Source organism: Brienomyrus brachyistius, chromosome 3, assembly GCF_023856365.1.
Source record: "Brienomyrus brachyistius isolate T26 chromosome 3, BBRACH_0.4, whole genome shotgun sequence".
Lineage (NCBI taxonomy): Eukaryota > Metazoa > Chordata > Actinopteri > Osteoglossiformes > Mormyridae > Brienomyrus > Brienomyrus brachyistius.
This window is the reverse complement of record NC_064535.1, coordinates 1,671,657-1,688,158: the sequence shown is the minus strand read 5'-3', so window position 1 is coordinate 1,688,158 and position 16,502 is coordinate 1,671,657. Positions and strand designations below refer to the sequence as shown.

Here is a 16,502-nt window from a genome sequence, read left to right as displayed (position 1 = left end):
AGTCTGGCGGAGGCGGGGGCTGAGAAGAGCGCTGCATTGGTAACAGCCATGGCTGGAGCGTCATTAGGAATCACACAAGAAAATGAATGGGTGAGAGCGAGGAGCCAGAATGGAGGCATAGTGGGGCGGGAGGTCTGGGGCCTTCAGCATCCCGGCTGCGGTTAGTCCGGGTAGGTTTGCTGTTTCCAGGGCCACACTTTGGGGCCCCAAACGGACATTTCAAATACTCAATAAATATCTAGGCAGAAGAGTGAAAGATCACAACTAGCTGACTGGTGAGCAGAACACGCTGCTTCAGCATCTCCTGAATGAGGAAGCCGCTTATTTTCTATTCAGTGTGGTGACTTTCGATCCTGAGGGGGCCCCTGTGCATGTGTGCTGTGAGTGGCAGTTAAAACCGCTGCTGTGTTCTCTCGCTCACCCCCCAGCATCCCTCCGATCAGCTGCGCATTACAGTGCTGTGACTGCAGTCTGTTCTCTGTTCTCCATAGTGTTATTGTCACTCTTATTTCCTGAAAAGAATCCAACACTCTGGCCGAGGCTCCCGCCATGGGTGCATTTATTCCAATAAAAAAGCCCGATTTGGGTGCTGCCCTCGCAGAGCGACAGTCTTCCTCGGTAACTGTCTGGCCTGAAATGCGACGTATCCTCAGCAAATGTGTCTTGATGGGATTCATAAGTGACTCCTGCTTGGGGGCATTGTGACATGCCATCCTGATTCCACGCGGCGATGCGTTTGTGACATGCCATCCTGATGCCACGCGGCGATGTGTTTGTGACATGCCATCCCGATGCCATGCGACGATGCGTTTGTGACATGCCATCCCGATGCCATGCGGCGATGCGTTTGTGACATGCCATCCAGATGCCATGCGGCGTTGCGTTTGTGACATGCCATCCCGATGCCACGCGGCGATGCGTTTGTGACATGCCATCCCGATGCCACGCGGCGATGCGTTTGTGACATGCCATCCCGATGCCATGCGGCGATGCATTTGTGACATGCCATCCTGATGCCATGCGGCGATGCGTTTGTGACATGCCATCCCGATGCCATGCGGCGATGCGTTTGTGACATGCCATCCCGATGCCATGCGGCGATGCGTTTGTGACATGCCATCCCGATGCCATGCGGCGATGCATTTGTGACATGCCATCCTGATGCCACGCGGCAATGCGATAACTGCATGTGACATGGATAACTGCAGCTGACCGGTGTGCGTTCAGGAGGAGCCTGCATGGCGTGCACTGGAGCAGGGAATGCGGGCTGCAGCTGGAAGGCTCCGTTCTGGGGAAATTATGCACAGCAGGGCGGCATTGGCTGACAGGTGATGGGGTTTAAGGGCTAATTTAGCAAATGGTTTTGCTCTTTTTTTTCCCAGACGTAGATGGATTTCGCTGCGTCTGCGAGCCTGGCTTTGCTGCTCCGCAGTGTGAATGCACCACGGGCGACTGCGGCGGCCACACGTATGAGAACAGCTGGGTTTGCCAGGACCCCCACTCAGTAAGCATGCGTGGGAGCTGCCTGCACGTGAACAGGAGACCCATGCCATCCCCGAGTGACGGGGACGTCTACTGCTACACACTCCTCCGTTTCCTCTCCTTTCCTCTCTCTTCACTCAGTCTCTTCTCCTCTCTGTCTCTGCTCACTCCTCACTTTCCGTCTTTAAGTATCGGTGCATGGCTGCTCTATGGGAGTCATGGATGGCTCAGAGTGTTATATGCCTGTGACCAGAAGGTCGCTGGTTTAATCCCCACGGCCGACAGAGTGATTTTACCCTCGGGCCCCTGACCAAGGCCCCCCAATCGTTCCCAGAACTGACGGACCCTGCTTTCCCTAAAATGTAGGTTGCTCTGCTCCCGCATCTACACAAAGTGACACACTGCACTTATAAGAATGATTCCCCCCTCTAGTCCTTCCCTTCGCCCACACGCCTCTTTAAAGGGCATTATATTTGTAATCGTATCCAAGGGAGCATTTGATAAGCTGGGAGTGGCGCCGCGTTTTCACCTGTGAACTTTCACTGGTTCCTCTTGCAAAGGTCACGTTTAAAAATGGGATGAAAGCAAAGTCTTATCTCCATGTGAAGTTAATCTTTAAGCAAGACTCATCCATGGCCCATGTGCTGATGTCGGGGACATGTAGCAGGTTATATATGTAAAATAAATGTTACTAGATTTTATTCATGACAAAGCAATAAAATGAAAAAATTAGTAAAAAGCACAAAAGATAACATTTTGTGATACTCCCTCTGCTTTATAAAATTATCGACTTTACTCTTTTCCAAAACATTGTTTCCAGTTAAAAAATATGTTTTTAAGAAGAAAAATATGGGTTTAATTACTTTTAAATGAGACGTATACATCTGTCGGACTCCCGAAGAATCAAATTTATTGAACATGGAGATCATGGTGTGTCAAGATAATAAGCACAGGGTCTTCAGGCACTTCATTACCCACAAGGCTGGGGGACTGACAGTAACCTGACCAGCATGTGACTGTGTGGGTTGAATATGGGAGGGGGGGGGTCTAGCGTCAGCGTGTAGCAGATTTAAGTCCTTTATCGTTCTGCTCCGTTTCCTGGTCATTGGTCACACACAGCTGCCTTTTTGTACACAAACACCAGCTGGCTTGAGGGTGTGAGCCCCGGATCCTGCCTGTGACACATGATTCAGTGAAATGTCTCTGTAACATTCTCCTGTGATAATGCCTGCCAAGGCTGGGACATGGCTTTCCTATTCTGTATGTGTAAGTGTGTGTGTGTGTCTGTCTGTCTGTCTGTATGTGTGTGTCTGTCTGTCTGTCTGTGGGTGTGTCTGTCTGTCTGTGTGTCTGTATGTGTGTCTATCTGTCTGTCTGTCTGTCTGTGTGTCTCTATGTGTGTGTGTGTCTGTGTGTGTCTGTCTGTGTGTGTCTGTGTCTGTCTGTCTGTCTGTGTGTCTGTATGTGTGTCTATCTGTCTGTCTGTCTGTGTGTCTCTGTATATGTGTGTGTGTCTGTCTGTGTGTGTCTGTGTCTGTCTGTGTGTTTGTGTCTGTCTGTCTGTCTGTGTTTGTGTATTTCTGTGTGTGTATGTGTCTGTCTGTGTCTGTCTGTCTGTGTGTGTCTGTGTGTGTGTGTCTGTGTCTGTCTGTGTGTCTGTGTGTGTGTGTGTGTCTGTCTGTCTGTGTGTGTGTGTGTGTGTGTGTGTGTGTGTGTGTGTATGTTTCTGTGCTTCACACTGCGTCTGCCTCTGAAGCCCATCAAACACCCCCTGCCATCTCACACACCTCCCTGAGGTCTCTGGCCCACCCTTCCTGTGTCAGTAGATGGGGCTGAATGTGACAGCCAGTCCGCCCCCCCGTCACGCTGTTCGGGTCACGCTTTTGCCAGCTGACCTCTTCTGCAGGAACAGATGAGGGGCCGGCATTATAAAGCCGTCCCACTGTGAGCGCCCTCGCTGGCTCCTCACGAAGCAGTGGCACTGTCACCCTGCGCGTCACCCTGCGCGTCAGCGCCGCTCGCGTGCATCACCGCTCTGGGAGTGTGTCCATGTCCATCAGCGTCTGTTGGTTGAAAACCCTCAGCTGATGAAAGTTTTTTTTTAATCTGTTGCTTGTCAGAAAAAAATGTGTTCATCAAGCAAAATGCCAAGGAGCATGTTTGCAGGGGGCATAGCGCCTCAGGTGGGTCCTCGGCGAGAGTCTGAGCGGGCCGTCTGCGAGGTGCCTGTTCAGAATGGTTTCGTGCTCCTGGTTTTAACGCAGTGCGTCGCAGTGGCTGTGCTGCTCGGTCTGCCTCGCCTGCCTTATCCCGCTCCTCGTCTTGATGAAGTATTGATGGCACTGAGCCGGAAGATGAAAGGAGAATGATGGAATATTCCCCTTCCATCAATAATTCCGGCCCGTGTCACAGCTTATGATGGAAATTCTGATCTTTTCAAGGTTACGCTTCCCTTGCTGTTGCCAGTGAGCCCGTGGTTATGGTGGGCCATGGCATAACCGGGCTAGACATGGGAAGGAGGGGTGAGAGCGGGGCGTGCAGCACTCCGAGCAGCAGGAGGAGCGTCCGGCGTGTCCCGGGGTCGCGTCCGACGCGTCCTGGACGTGCTGACTGTCTGTCACCCGCTGCTTCTTGTTTGCTGTTGACTTTTCCCTGTATTCGCTACTCCAGCCAAAGCTAACAGGAGAATCGCAGTCCCTGAAGGTGGTTTAGCAGCTGGAATGAGATTAAGTTCTCCTCAAACCAGAGATGGGCAGTCTGGGGGCGTCTAATTTACCAGAAGACTTCTCTATGTTTTCCTCTGTTTGCATGGTGCCTGCAGTGGAGTTTCACATTAGCAAAGTCAAACTACTGTCCTCTCATCAGAATAACTGATGGATCCAAGCGGGAGGGGTCATGACCTTTGAAGGGGACCCCCCTAAAGCCGGGATCCCTGTCTCGAGACAGCTAAGCAGACGCAGTCTGACGGCTGTGGGACACTTCGCCGTCCCGATTTCTGATTTGGTTTTTAGGAGATGGCTTTGGAGAGGTGCTGTGAATTAAAGCTGTTTGTGGTCCTGCTATTGTAAAAATGCAGATCGGATCTAAGGCCAGCCTCTTTCTGATGGGTGTGACATTTCCCCCCCCCCCTGAAATGTTCCAAGCGCAGTCTGTTCCTATTTTTATAAACATGGCCGGATCTGTGTCACGCCAAATCTGAGTGGTTGCATTTCCAGGTGTCTGTATATCCTACTTATCCAGATTCTGCTTCTAGATGAACGTCTCCCAGCGGCGCAGCTCATGGGGGTGGGGGTGGAGGGGAGGGGTGTAATGTATGAGGTGGGGGTCCCTGGAGGATTGCGGTGTTTTTAGAATTTCCTAAAGTGACCTAAACTGAATCCAGTCTCTGAAAAGAGCCCCCCATTTGCTCATTTCAGAACGGCACCTAGCCGCTTATTCTCTTCCTGAGGGATTTATGTCTGTCTGTCTGTCTGCCTGCCTGCCTGCCTGCCTGCCTGTCTGTCTGCCTGTCTGTATGCCTGCCTGCCTGCCTGTCTGTCTGTCTGTCTGTCTGTCTGTCTGTATGCCTGTCTGTCTGCCTGTCTGTCTGCCTGCCTGCCTGTCTGTCTGCCTGCCTGTCTGTCTGTATGCCTGTCTGTCTGCCTGTCTGTATGCCTGCCTGCCTGCCTGTCTGTCTGTCTGCCTGCCTGCCTGTCTGTCTTTCTGCCTGTCTGTCTGCCTGTCTGTCTGTCTGTCTGCCTGCCTGCCTGTCTGTCTGTCTGTCTTTCTGCCTGTCTGTCTGTCTGTATGCCTGCCTGCCTGTCTGTCTGTATGCCTGTCTGTATGCCTGTCTGTCTGCCTGCCTGCCTGCCTGCCTGCCTGCCTGCCTGTCTGTCTGTCTGTCTGTCTGTATGCCTGCCTGCCTGTCTGTCTGTATGCCTGTCTGTCTGCCTGCCTGTCTGTCTGTATGCCTGCCTGCCTGTCTGTCTGTCTGTCTGCCAGGGTGTTTATGTCAAGTTTTACAATCAACTGTCTTCAGGGGAACACAGTAACATTCCTGTTCCACAGTTGTCGGGGGGCGGGGGGAGACAATAGGACACAGTGCAGTGAGAGGCAGGACTGGACAATAGGTAAGTAATGAATGCCATGCACTGGGCATGTGCAGAAAGCACAGCATAGTAAACAATGGTGATCCAGTGCAAAAGCGGAAGGTTCACCTCCCCGTGTTCAGCTTCTTCATGAAGATGATGGTGACTACAACGCTCTGCGGAAAACCGCCTCCGGAGATGGAGACCAATGCCATCACCCCCTTGTGGTGTCACCAACAGACAGGGATGTTTGCGGATGCCTGTTGTCATGACATCGTTATGACTGACGCCAGTGTCTGTGACTTGTCCTACTGAGGTGACATCCCTCATCTTCATCATCTTCATTTTTAGTAATTGTCGTTGTTGCCTCTGCACAGGGTCACCGGTGCCTTTGCCAGCCTGGCTGGACGGGGCTACTGTGCCGGAGGGAGACAGACGGGTGTGAATCGCAGCCCTGCATGAACGGGACCTCCTGTGTCAGCCTGCCCACTGGCTACAGGTAACAGCTGGCAGGGGTCAAACTGGCCACAGTGGTGAGAAAAGACGCACGAGTCACAGGGAGCCGGAAGGTGTCATGGCGAGTGCCAGGGAGTCACCGCACAGCAGGCGAATTGCAGGGAGTCATGGCAAGTCCCAGGGAGTCACCAAAAGGTAGACAAATCAAAAGGAGTCACAGTGACTCCTTTAACAGAGAGTGCTAGGGAATCACCACAAAGAAGGTGAAGCCCTGGGAGTTACCGCAAGGCAGACGAGTTAGAGGGAGCCAATTAGGAGAGTCACAGAAAGTTATGGTGAGTCATGATGAGTCACAGGGATTCACAAGAATTCTCTGCGAGTCCCAGGGAGTCACCACAAGGTAGGTGAGACACAAGGCAAATGAGTCATAGGGAATTATAGCCAAAAATCGCTGAAAATTACATTTGAGTTGTGTGGTGCCCCAAGGAGTCATAGCAAATCACTGAAAGTCACAGCATCACTGTGTGTCAATAAGAGTCACTGCTGGAAAGAGCCAGACTCTGATTTATCTGAGGTGCCCCTTTCTATGGATGGGGGTGTGGGGGTGTCCAGAGTTTCCGTCTTTCTGACCTGCAGTGCCAAGTTGGCACTGCTCCCGTGTGGACAACAAGGTCCCTGAAGGCACTGCTAACCGCCCGTGTCCTGCTCCTCGCCATCTGCCATTTTGTATCCGGTGACCCAGGAGTGCAGTTACCCCGTTAACCCAGTAAACTGGAGGGGACGGCTGTGCCGAGATCACATGCAGGCCTCTGGAAGCCCGTGTGTCATGTGTGCAGGTGTCTGCTGTGCCGCACTGACTGTGGGCGAACTCCCCCATCTCGGCCATTCAGCTGGGTCCCCGCCTCACTCTGGTTCTCCATTCCCGTCCCGTGTGTGCTTGTGGAGCTAATCCCCGGCACCTCTCTTTCCCTGATACAGCTGCAGCCGCAGCCTGGGCTGGACCGGGCCAGACTGTTCAGTGCACCTGCCAGAGTGTGACTTGGTGCAGTGCCAGAATGGCGGAGCGTGTGTGGAGTCGACCACGCCAGGCGGCTTCTCCTGCGTCTGCCCCCCACAGTACGCCGGCACCCTCTGCCAGCTGCCTGACAACCCCTGTGACCCCCAGCAGCCCCCCTGCCGGTATAACTCCACCTGCACTGGGAGTGGCGGCGGGGAGACAGCGTGCCGGTGCCAGCCAGGTGAGAGCGAGGTCACCATTCCTCCTCCCCCATCGGCCTGTTATTCCGGCTCACACATGCATCTAACGGCGAGCATTGACGTCCTTCAGCTCCCCCCCCCCCGCACCACAGTGGTTTAATAAGTACAATCTTGTGGCCCTCATCTCTCTCGGGGGGTGTGGGCTGGGGGGGAGTCTTGGCTCTCTGGGATGGAAGGTCGTTTAAAAAGACTCACCATTTAATGCGGAGGCTTTCCGGCCTTAACTGTGAGTCTGTTACTTTCACCTGCCAAACGTCTGTCATGCCAGGCAGGAATCACATGGCGGTAAACAGGGGACCAGCCTGGTTTTCGTTTAGTCAATCTGACAGTTTCTGTAGAATTAGGAACAACAAATACGCAGAGTTCAGTAGCATTACAGGGTAATAAACAGGTCACAGGTATTTATGTATGTTTGCATGCTTGATTTTTTCTTTTATTGGCGTAAAACTGGTGACTTTGTCCATATTTGAAGGGTAGCTAACACTGTGATGGCAGCTCCGAGCCGCAGGATTCTAGCTCCGAATCTACCCCATGCTGCACCTGCCGCATGTACCTTGGGTTCGCAGGAACTACAGCACGCATCAGATGGCCGCTGTTATCTCTAGAAGCAGCTCTGTGGTTCCATGTTCTGCATACATCTGGATGATTATACTGACCCTCCTGATATCCAGGAAGTGTTAACTCCCTGACAGGCAATGCGCGCCTGTCCCCACGCTGGCCCGTTACCCTAATGTATCTGTGTCTTTTATAATTGTTATAGACCGACCCCTATTTGAAGTCGTTTATATGATGTGCATATATTTGCATGCATTACTGTGTTTTTATGTCATTAGAAATTCATTGTTATCATAGTTTCACAAAGTTTTTGACCCTGAACAGCCATAAATATAAAACATAGTGAAGCAGCATGGAGAAGCTGCAGTGAGGGTCTTGGGGAAGGGGGGGGGGCTCGGGGGGGCTCTCCGTCTGTCTCTTCACAAATGCGGCGCGCTGCCGCTTGTGGGCGATAATTTATGCATGATCCTTTATTTGGGATCAACTAACAGGCACCCAGCGAGACAAAACAAGATGCTTGAGACGCGTTGAAGCGGAGGCACTGACTCAGTTGCTGCGTTCTCCTGCCTCTGGCTCCTAACTGAGGAGGCACTCTGGCCAGCGAGTCACAGCTCAGGAGAAACCGTAGCCAGGACGCCACAGGAGGCCTGATGGTCAGCGGAGGGGCGGGGCATTTGGACCGTGAGCTCATCCTGCTCATTTGCAACCACTGTGGACACAGGGACAGATGCAGAAGTGGCTTAACACCCTGTGTGTGGAGACAGCCTCAAGCAAAATGTGGGATTTTCACACTGGAACCAAACGTGAAAAATGTGTCCTGCCGTTATATACTCCATCGCTCTGGAAACTGGAAGAAAGTCCGTCTTCCTAGAACTTTTGTGGCTTTGCAGAAGGACATGTTTAAAATCCATCCTAGGGGCCGAAAATGATCTTTTTCTCGAAACGCAGGGCTTGTGTTCAGAGCCTTCTGGCTGTGTGATCATGTGGGAGTCACTGGTGAGTTAGGAGTTCAGGGTGAGGTCGTGTAGCAGAGCGACGGCGAGTGTGAGCGTGAGGGGTTAGTACCGCTTTCTCCGTAATACCTGGTCTCCTGATGCTTAATTAAAATTTATATCCCCCCTCATCCCTCATATTTTACTAATTCCTCTTTCCCCATAAAGGCCTAGTGTAGCGTCATTAGTGTCATCAGTGCGGTGTGATTAGAATGGTGTGATTAGTGTGGCATGGTTAGTACTGTGTGGTTAGCATAGTGTGATTGATGTGGTGTGATCAGTATGGTGTGGTTAGTGCAGTGTGATCGGTATGGTGTGGTTAGTGCAGTGCGATCAGTATGGCGTGGTTAGTGCAGTGTGATCGGTATGGCCTGGTTAGTGCAGTGCAATCAGTATGGTGTGGTTAGTGCAGTGCGATCGGTATGACGTGCTTAGTGCAGTGTGACCAGTATGGCGTGGTTAGTGCAGTGCGATTAGTATGGCGTGGTTAGTGCAGTGTGATCGGTATGGTGTGGTTAGTGCAGTGCGATTAGTATGGCGTGGTTAGTGCAGTGTGATCGGTATGGCCTGGTTAGTGCAGTGCGATCAGTATGGTGTGGTTAGTGCAGTGTGATCGGTATGGCGTGCTTAGTGCAGTGTGACCGGTATGGCGTGGTTAGTGCAGTGCGATCAGTATGGCGTGGTTAGTGCCTTGTAATTAGTGCAGAATGATTAGTGTAATGTGGTTACTGTCTTGTGACTGATACAGCGTGATCAGCAGAGTGTGGTTAATGCAGCGTGATCAGTGGGTGTAGTTAGTGCAGTGTTATAAATGGCTGTTGTTAGTGCAGTGTGGTTAGTTCAGTATGCTCAGTGCAGTGTGGGGTTAGTGCAGTGTGAATAATGCTATGTGAATAGTATGCCGTGGTTATTGTGGTGTAATTACTGCAGTATGGTCAGTGCAGTGTAGTTAGTGCAGTGTGATTAGTACAGTGTGATCAGTGCAATTAGTGCAGTAGGATTAGTCCAGTGTGGTTAGTGCAGTGTGAATAATGCTATGTGAATAATATGCCGTGGTTATTGTGGTGTAATTACTGCAGTATGGTCAGTGCAGTGTAGTTAGTGCAGTGTGATTAGTACAGTGTGATCAGTGCAATTAGTGCAGTAGGATTAGTCCAGTGTGGTTAGTGCAGTGTGAATAATGCTGTGTGAATAGTATGCCGTGGTTATTGTGGTGTAATTACTGCAGTATGGTCAGTGCAGTGTAGTTAGTGCAGTGTGATTAGTACAGTGTGATCAGTGCAATTAGTGCAGTAGGATTAGTCCAGTGTGGTTAGTGCAGTGTGGGGTTAGTGTAGCCTTCTATGTTGACCTCAGTCTGCCTTCCTCACACCGGTTGGTACTTCAGTCCGTGTGGGACTCAATACTCCGTTGCTCACATAAATATGAATCAACCTTTCAAATTTATTTCGTGGAGATATTAGAGGCCCCGGATCACCAGCTAAGGGTGCCTGCCGGTTCTCATAAGTTGAAGGCTGACATTTGTCTCCTTGCCAGCAAAACTCATTTTGAGGTTTAGGAACCGGGATTTCATGACTTTTATAACAGCAAGTAAAAAGAGCTGCTCGTTCATATCAACAAAACCCCTGTTTCTGCGGTGAACGGCCAGCTCTGCGTCGCACTATTGCATCGTTGGCGGGGGCATGCTTTGGGGGCGTGTCTCGTACCTGTGGTCTTTGGGGGCGTGTCTCATACCTGCAGCCTTTGGGGGGCGCACTTCGTAACCGTGGCCTTTGGGGGCGTGTCTCATACCTGTAGCCTTTGGGGGGCGCACTTTGTACCCGTGGTCTTTGGGGGCGTGTCTCGTACCTGTGGCCTTTGGGGGGTGTGCCTCGTACCCGTGGCCTTTGGGGACGTGTCTCATACATGTAGCCTTTGGGGGGCGCACTTCATACCCGTGGTCTTTGGGGGCGCGCCTCGTACCCGTGGTCTTTGGGGGCGCACTTTGTACCCGTGGCCTTTGGGGGCGTGTCTCATACCTGTAGCCTTTGGGGGGCGTGTCTCATACCTGTAGCCTTTGGGGGGCGCACTTCGTACCCATGGCCTTTGGGGGCGTGTCTCGTACCCATGGCCTTTGGGGGCGCGCCTCGTACCCGTGGCTTTTGGGGGCGTGTCTCGTACTCGTGGCCTTTGGGGGCGTGTCTCGTACCCGTGGCCTTTGGGGGCGTGTCTCGTACCCGTGGCTTTTGGGGGCGTGTCTCGTACCCGTGGCCTTTGGGGGCGTGTCTCGTACCCGTGGCTTTTGGGGGGCGTGTCTCGTACCCGTGGCCTTTGGGGGCGTGTCTCGTACCCGTGGCTTTTGGGGGCGTGTCTCGTACCCGTGGCCTTTGGGGGCACGCCTCGTACCTGTGCTCTTTCAAGCTGTCTCCACTGTACCAAAATCTCACAGACACATAACTGAAGTCCCACAGACTCGTAATCTGAAGACTTTGGTCAGAGTGCTTGTGGGATACTTAATCAGGCATAGACTAGACTGTTTCCTCTGGTGGGATCGCCTGGTGCTCTCAGCCCATGTGTCCACACTCTCTTTGAAAAGGCTTAGATAGAAACCTCAACCTCCGTCTCCCCTGATCTCCATGCAGATTTAAATCTGTCATTAATTTGGTATCAGTGGTTCCATATTTGTTCTTTTGTTACTGAACTACACACTTCACCATGTGCCCAAATGATTTGGTGCATTCAAAGATCTCCAGTGCTTGGCGGTGTTGGCTAGCAGCCAGGTGAGGACGGTACGCCCCCTGTTCCATGTGGCTGAAGCGTTTGTCAGCCGTGCCGTGCGTCTGACTCTGCTCGGCCAATTTCATGCAGAGCGGCACGTAAGTCCCACGAGTCGCCGTGCGGTTTGGTCTCGTAGGAATCGGCGTCGATCATCATCTGAGGAAGTGGCCGTGGTGCTATAAGAGTCGAGGTGTGTGGCAAACTGAGGATGAGCCGCCGCTTGGGGCGACAGGGTGCTCCCTGACGGCGGGAGCAAGTGCTTCCCTGCTCTTCATTTTCTGACTCAGAGCTTTGCTGCGCCGCATTCACTCCAAATCCAAGATTACTGTCGTCATGAGGACAGGAGATTATGTGAAGGGGTCTGATCCCAGCTCAGCAATCCAGAAGATTTGATTTACGCCCAGCTGCGCTCTTGCGTGCGTTTGGTGGAAGGCCGCTTATTACCGCTCGCTTTAATTAAATCTGAACTTAGCTGGCACCATCCATGGCGGGAGAGGGGCCCGGATTTACAGCTTCCCTCGAACCCCCCTCCCCTCCGCGGTCGACCCCTTCCATAAGCCTCGTTAAGATTAACCGTTTGTAAAATCAACACTGCCTCTTGGCGTCTCTTACGCTAATTTATCGTACTAACTGTATTAGATTTTAATTAGCCCAGTTGCTGCGTTTGGCACATGGACGAGGCAGGGGGGTAGGGGGGTGTCTGGCTCAGGAAGATCCCATTCAACACGGTGGGGGGGGGGGGTGGGCGGGTCGCATAGGAATTAAAGTATCCTGAGACCTGTGACTCAGTGTCGCTGCATGTGGATGTAAAAAGCCAAGGACTACAGTGAAGTGGGGTTTGGGGTGGGGTGCGGTGTGTGGACTGGGCTCACCTTTCCCTCCCCAGGAGGAGGTGGCCATGCTGCAGGCAGGTTCAGGTGCTTCAGATGTGGCTTTTTGTGGAGTGAAGGGTCATTAAGGGCCGGGTGCGATTTACCAAAATGTGTCGCTACAGAGGACCAATAAATGCAGCTAAAGGTGCAGTATCTAAAGGCTATCTGCTAACGCCTCACAGCTGCTCAGCAGCCCGGCCGGGCCTGATAATGACACATTATGCTGGTAGTATGACATCGTTGCTTGTTGTCAAGGAGACGTGAACCGTCCGTCCCCCGCGCCGGTACTTCCGTGCCCTTACTGAACGGGTCGCAGCGGCTTGGCCTGTTCTAAGGTGCCCCCCCCCCGTACCTCAGTCGGTCCTGCTGCTAATTACCTCATCAGGCTTTTATTGTGCATTAGACGCTTGAGGTTTCAGGTATGAACCAGGGGCCACTCGCCGTGAACAATGTGGCCAGATTACAGGTGTATTTTCTCCCCCGGTATCGGGCTTTGACAACTGCACTTAGCCTGGTCCGCCTTCGCCGTCACTCTGACGAGACGTGTGCCGCAGTAACATCAGTAGCATCTTCACACTGGGGGGGCGGACAGTTCACGTCTCCTTGACAACACGCGATGGTGTCATGCTACCAAAATGAAGTATTAATGACAATAAACTGGAGATTGCAGAGATGGTGCAGGAAGGATGGAGAAGCTGCGCGGGGGATGGAGGAGAACAGGAATAAGATGTCGGCCTGTTGGGGGCGCTGTTCGCCTTACAGGCACTCTGCGGTACGTTTGCATAATCAGGGTCAGGAGGCAGGGTGACTGTGCTGATTAATGTAATAATTAATTAAGATAATGATTCCACCAGGGGAAAGGCTGCATCTGCCTGTGTTCTGCCTGCTCTCTGCTAGCCGACGTGGGCTAACCCTGCACCTTGTACATGCAGCATTTTTAAAGGCTGCACTATAATTGGATTCTCCAGGCTGCACTTATCAACTGACGCCCATAATTACTCTAATTTCACTTGGGTAGAATGGGCCTTTAAGAGGCTAATGAAACTGTGTACTTTTTGTGTTTGTTGCTTAATTTTTTAGAAATGGCAGACACACACACACACAGACTCCATGACTCTTACATCATCTGCAGCTTTGTCCATGTGTTGGTGTTGCAGGCTATTTAGTTTTAATTTTGTGTGAATTGACCCTTTTATATATATTCTCATTTAATAATAGATACTTTATTGATCTCTGTGGGGAAATTTCTCTTCACATTTCCCCAAAATTGCTCTTTATAGAGTAAGCTGTCTACAAAGGGCAGCCACCCGCAGTGGCGCCCAGGGAGCTGGGGGTTAAGGGCCTCGCTCAAGGACCCACAGACGTGCTGAGGCTGGGTTTGAACCTGCGACCTTCTGATTACAAGCACACAGGCTTAGCCCCCTATGCCACATGCTGGCCCTGAGTTTAAAAATACACAGTTAAACACCGTGGAAAATACTTTAAATAGAAACACTGACATATTAAATGATGAATTAAAATAAATGATGTTACTGCCTTAGTAGTGAATAAGAGTGTTGATTTGATGTTAGTGTTCATGTTACCTGGTGTCTAGCATCAAAATGCCCAGCTGCGGACTCGGTATCATGGATCCCATTCCGGCTATGGGATCCACTGCATTTAGCGTCCTGTCTACTAACCCACTTCCTCTTTCTTGATTCCCCTGCTCGCTTACTTTCACTACAGTTTTCCTCCATGCCTGGTTGATGACGTTGGGGTGACAGGGCCCCCTGTTCCCCCTCCTCCAGGCTGAGAACCCCCCTCCCCCTGGGACAGGGGTCAGGGCCTCCCGCCACGCTCACAGATGCTCTTGTAGCGTGAACCACACGTTATTGGTGGCTCGGGGGCGGTGGTACCGGGGTGGCTCGAAGGAGGTGGTACCGGGGTGGCTCGGAGGAGGTGGTACCGGGGTGGCTCGGAGGAGGTGGTACCGGGGTGGCTCGGAGGAGGTGGTACCGGGGTGGCTCGGAGGAGGTGGTACCAGGCAGCCCATGTCTGCAGCCTGGTGGTTTTTCTCTGGTCAGCATCTCGATTCCTCGTCTCTCAGTGAGACCGTCACTGGTGAACAGAGGGATCGGTGCCATGTGATTACCAGCCTGGGGAGGTATCGTCATGTGATTACCAGCCTGGGGAGGTATCGTCATGTGATTACCAGCCTGGGGAGGTATCGTCATGTGATTACCAGCCTGGGGAGGTATCGTCATGTGATTACCAGCCTGGGGAGGTATCGTCATGTGATTACCAGCCTGGGGAGGTATCACCATGTGATTACCAGCCTGGGGAGGTATCGTCATGTGATTACCAGCCTGGGGAGGTATCGTCATGTGATTACCAGCCTGGGGAGGTATCACCATGTGATTACCAGCCTGGGGAGGTATGTCATGTGATTACCAGCCTGGGGAGGTATCGTCATGTGATTACCAGCCTGGGGAGGTATCACCATGTGATTACCAGCCTGGGGAGGTATCGTCATGTGATTACCAGCCTGGGGAGGTATCGTCATGTGATTACCAGCCTGGGGAGGTATCGTCATGTGATTACCAGCCTGGGGAGGTATCACCATGTGATTACCAGCCTGGGGAGGTATCACCATGTGATTACCAGCCTGGGGAGGTATCACCATGTGATTACCAGCCTGGGGAGGTATCGTCATGTGATTACCAGCCTGGGGAGGAATCGTCATGTGATTACCAGCCTGGGGAGGTCTCACCATGTGATTACCAGCCTGGGGAGGTATCGTCATGTGATTACCAGCCTGGGGAGGTATCGTCATGTGATTACCAGCCTGGGGAGGTATCGTCATGTGATTACCAGCCTGGGGAGGTATCACCATGTGATTATCAGCCTGGAGAGGTATCACCATGTGATTATCAGCCTGGGGAGGTATCACCATGTGATTACCAGCCTGGGGAGGTATCGTCATGTGATTACCAGCCTGGGGAGGTATCGTCATGTGATTACCAGCCTGGGGAGGTATTCCACAAGACATGATTTCTTCATTAGCCAGATAACTGAAGCCCAATGTAAGGATTGCCCAATAGGAATGTCACTTACCTCAGATTTCACATTTCATAGTTATCCAGCTAACTGAGAGATCTTACTTTGTGGAATATCCCTCTTAAATTTTAAAGTACAAAGCCTGTTTGGCTTGTTTATTTACAATTACAAGAACAGTTTACTTTGTTTATAATAAGGCTTGTTTACCTTGTTTATTTACTTATAGATGGCCTATTTACCTTGTTATGCATAGAAGGCCTGTTTACCTTGATTATTTACGCATAGAAGGCCTATTTAACTTGTTTGTTTACACATAGAAGGCCTGTTTACCTTATTTGTTTACACATAGAAGGCCTGTTTACCTTGTTTACAAATTAAAGGCCTTTTAGTAGTGTTTGTTTACAAGTACTAGGCGTGTTTATTTTGTTTGTTTATAAGCACAAGACCCATTCACCTTGTTCATTCTTCAAGGTTTCACCTGACTGTATTTTAGTAGCCCCACATTAACTACTAAAAGATCCATAGAGGGTCTGTTACTGCTAGTGTTCCCACCAAAGCCACTCAAAGCAAACCCTTAATCCAGGATGTGTAATGTGTCTCCTGTTGAGGAATACGCTGCTGCTCTACCACACAGACCGAGGATGAGGAGGCAGTCTACAGGAGGCGCTCCTGAGGAGTGATTTATGGCTGGAAGCTTTCCCACAAAACAATCAGTCCTGCTGCTATAATTTTAATACCTCGCAGCAACGGCCCCGGACACGTTACATCGGTCTTTTTTATGTATGGACCGGTGAATCGTACATGTCATCAATCGGCATATTGAATATTAAACCGCAGAAATGACCATGCCTCAGCAGAGACTGCAGACAGACCAGCCGTGCGGTCATGAATCAAAACCCCACAGCAGCTCACTGTGCTGGGATCTCTGTAACAAAGCGGAGAAGTTAAAAGCTCGGGAGACTGCGTGCTGTTCGTTTTTACTGTCCTGTGGCATGCTGTCAGCTCTGCCTCAGGGAGATTCTTCTGGA

The 16,502-nt window shown here is 51.5% G+C and overlaps 1 protein-coding gene across 1 annotated transcript in view; it reads left to right on the top strand.

The window, feature by feature from the left end:
* Positions 1-16,502, top strand: part of LOC125738578 (protein eyes shut homolog) — a 79,440-nt gene that overhangs the window by 31,079 nt on the left and 31,859 nt on the right. Inside the window, exons 3-4 of the mRNA XM_049007724.1 lie at positions 1,383-1,662; positions 6,984-7,243. Coding sequence (XP_048863681.1) covers positions 1,383-1,662; positions 6,984-7,243 — 540 coding nt within the window. The remainder of the gene's footprint in view (positions 1-1,382; positions 1,663-6,983; positions 7,244-16,502) is intronic.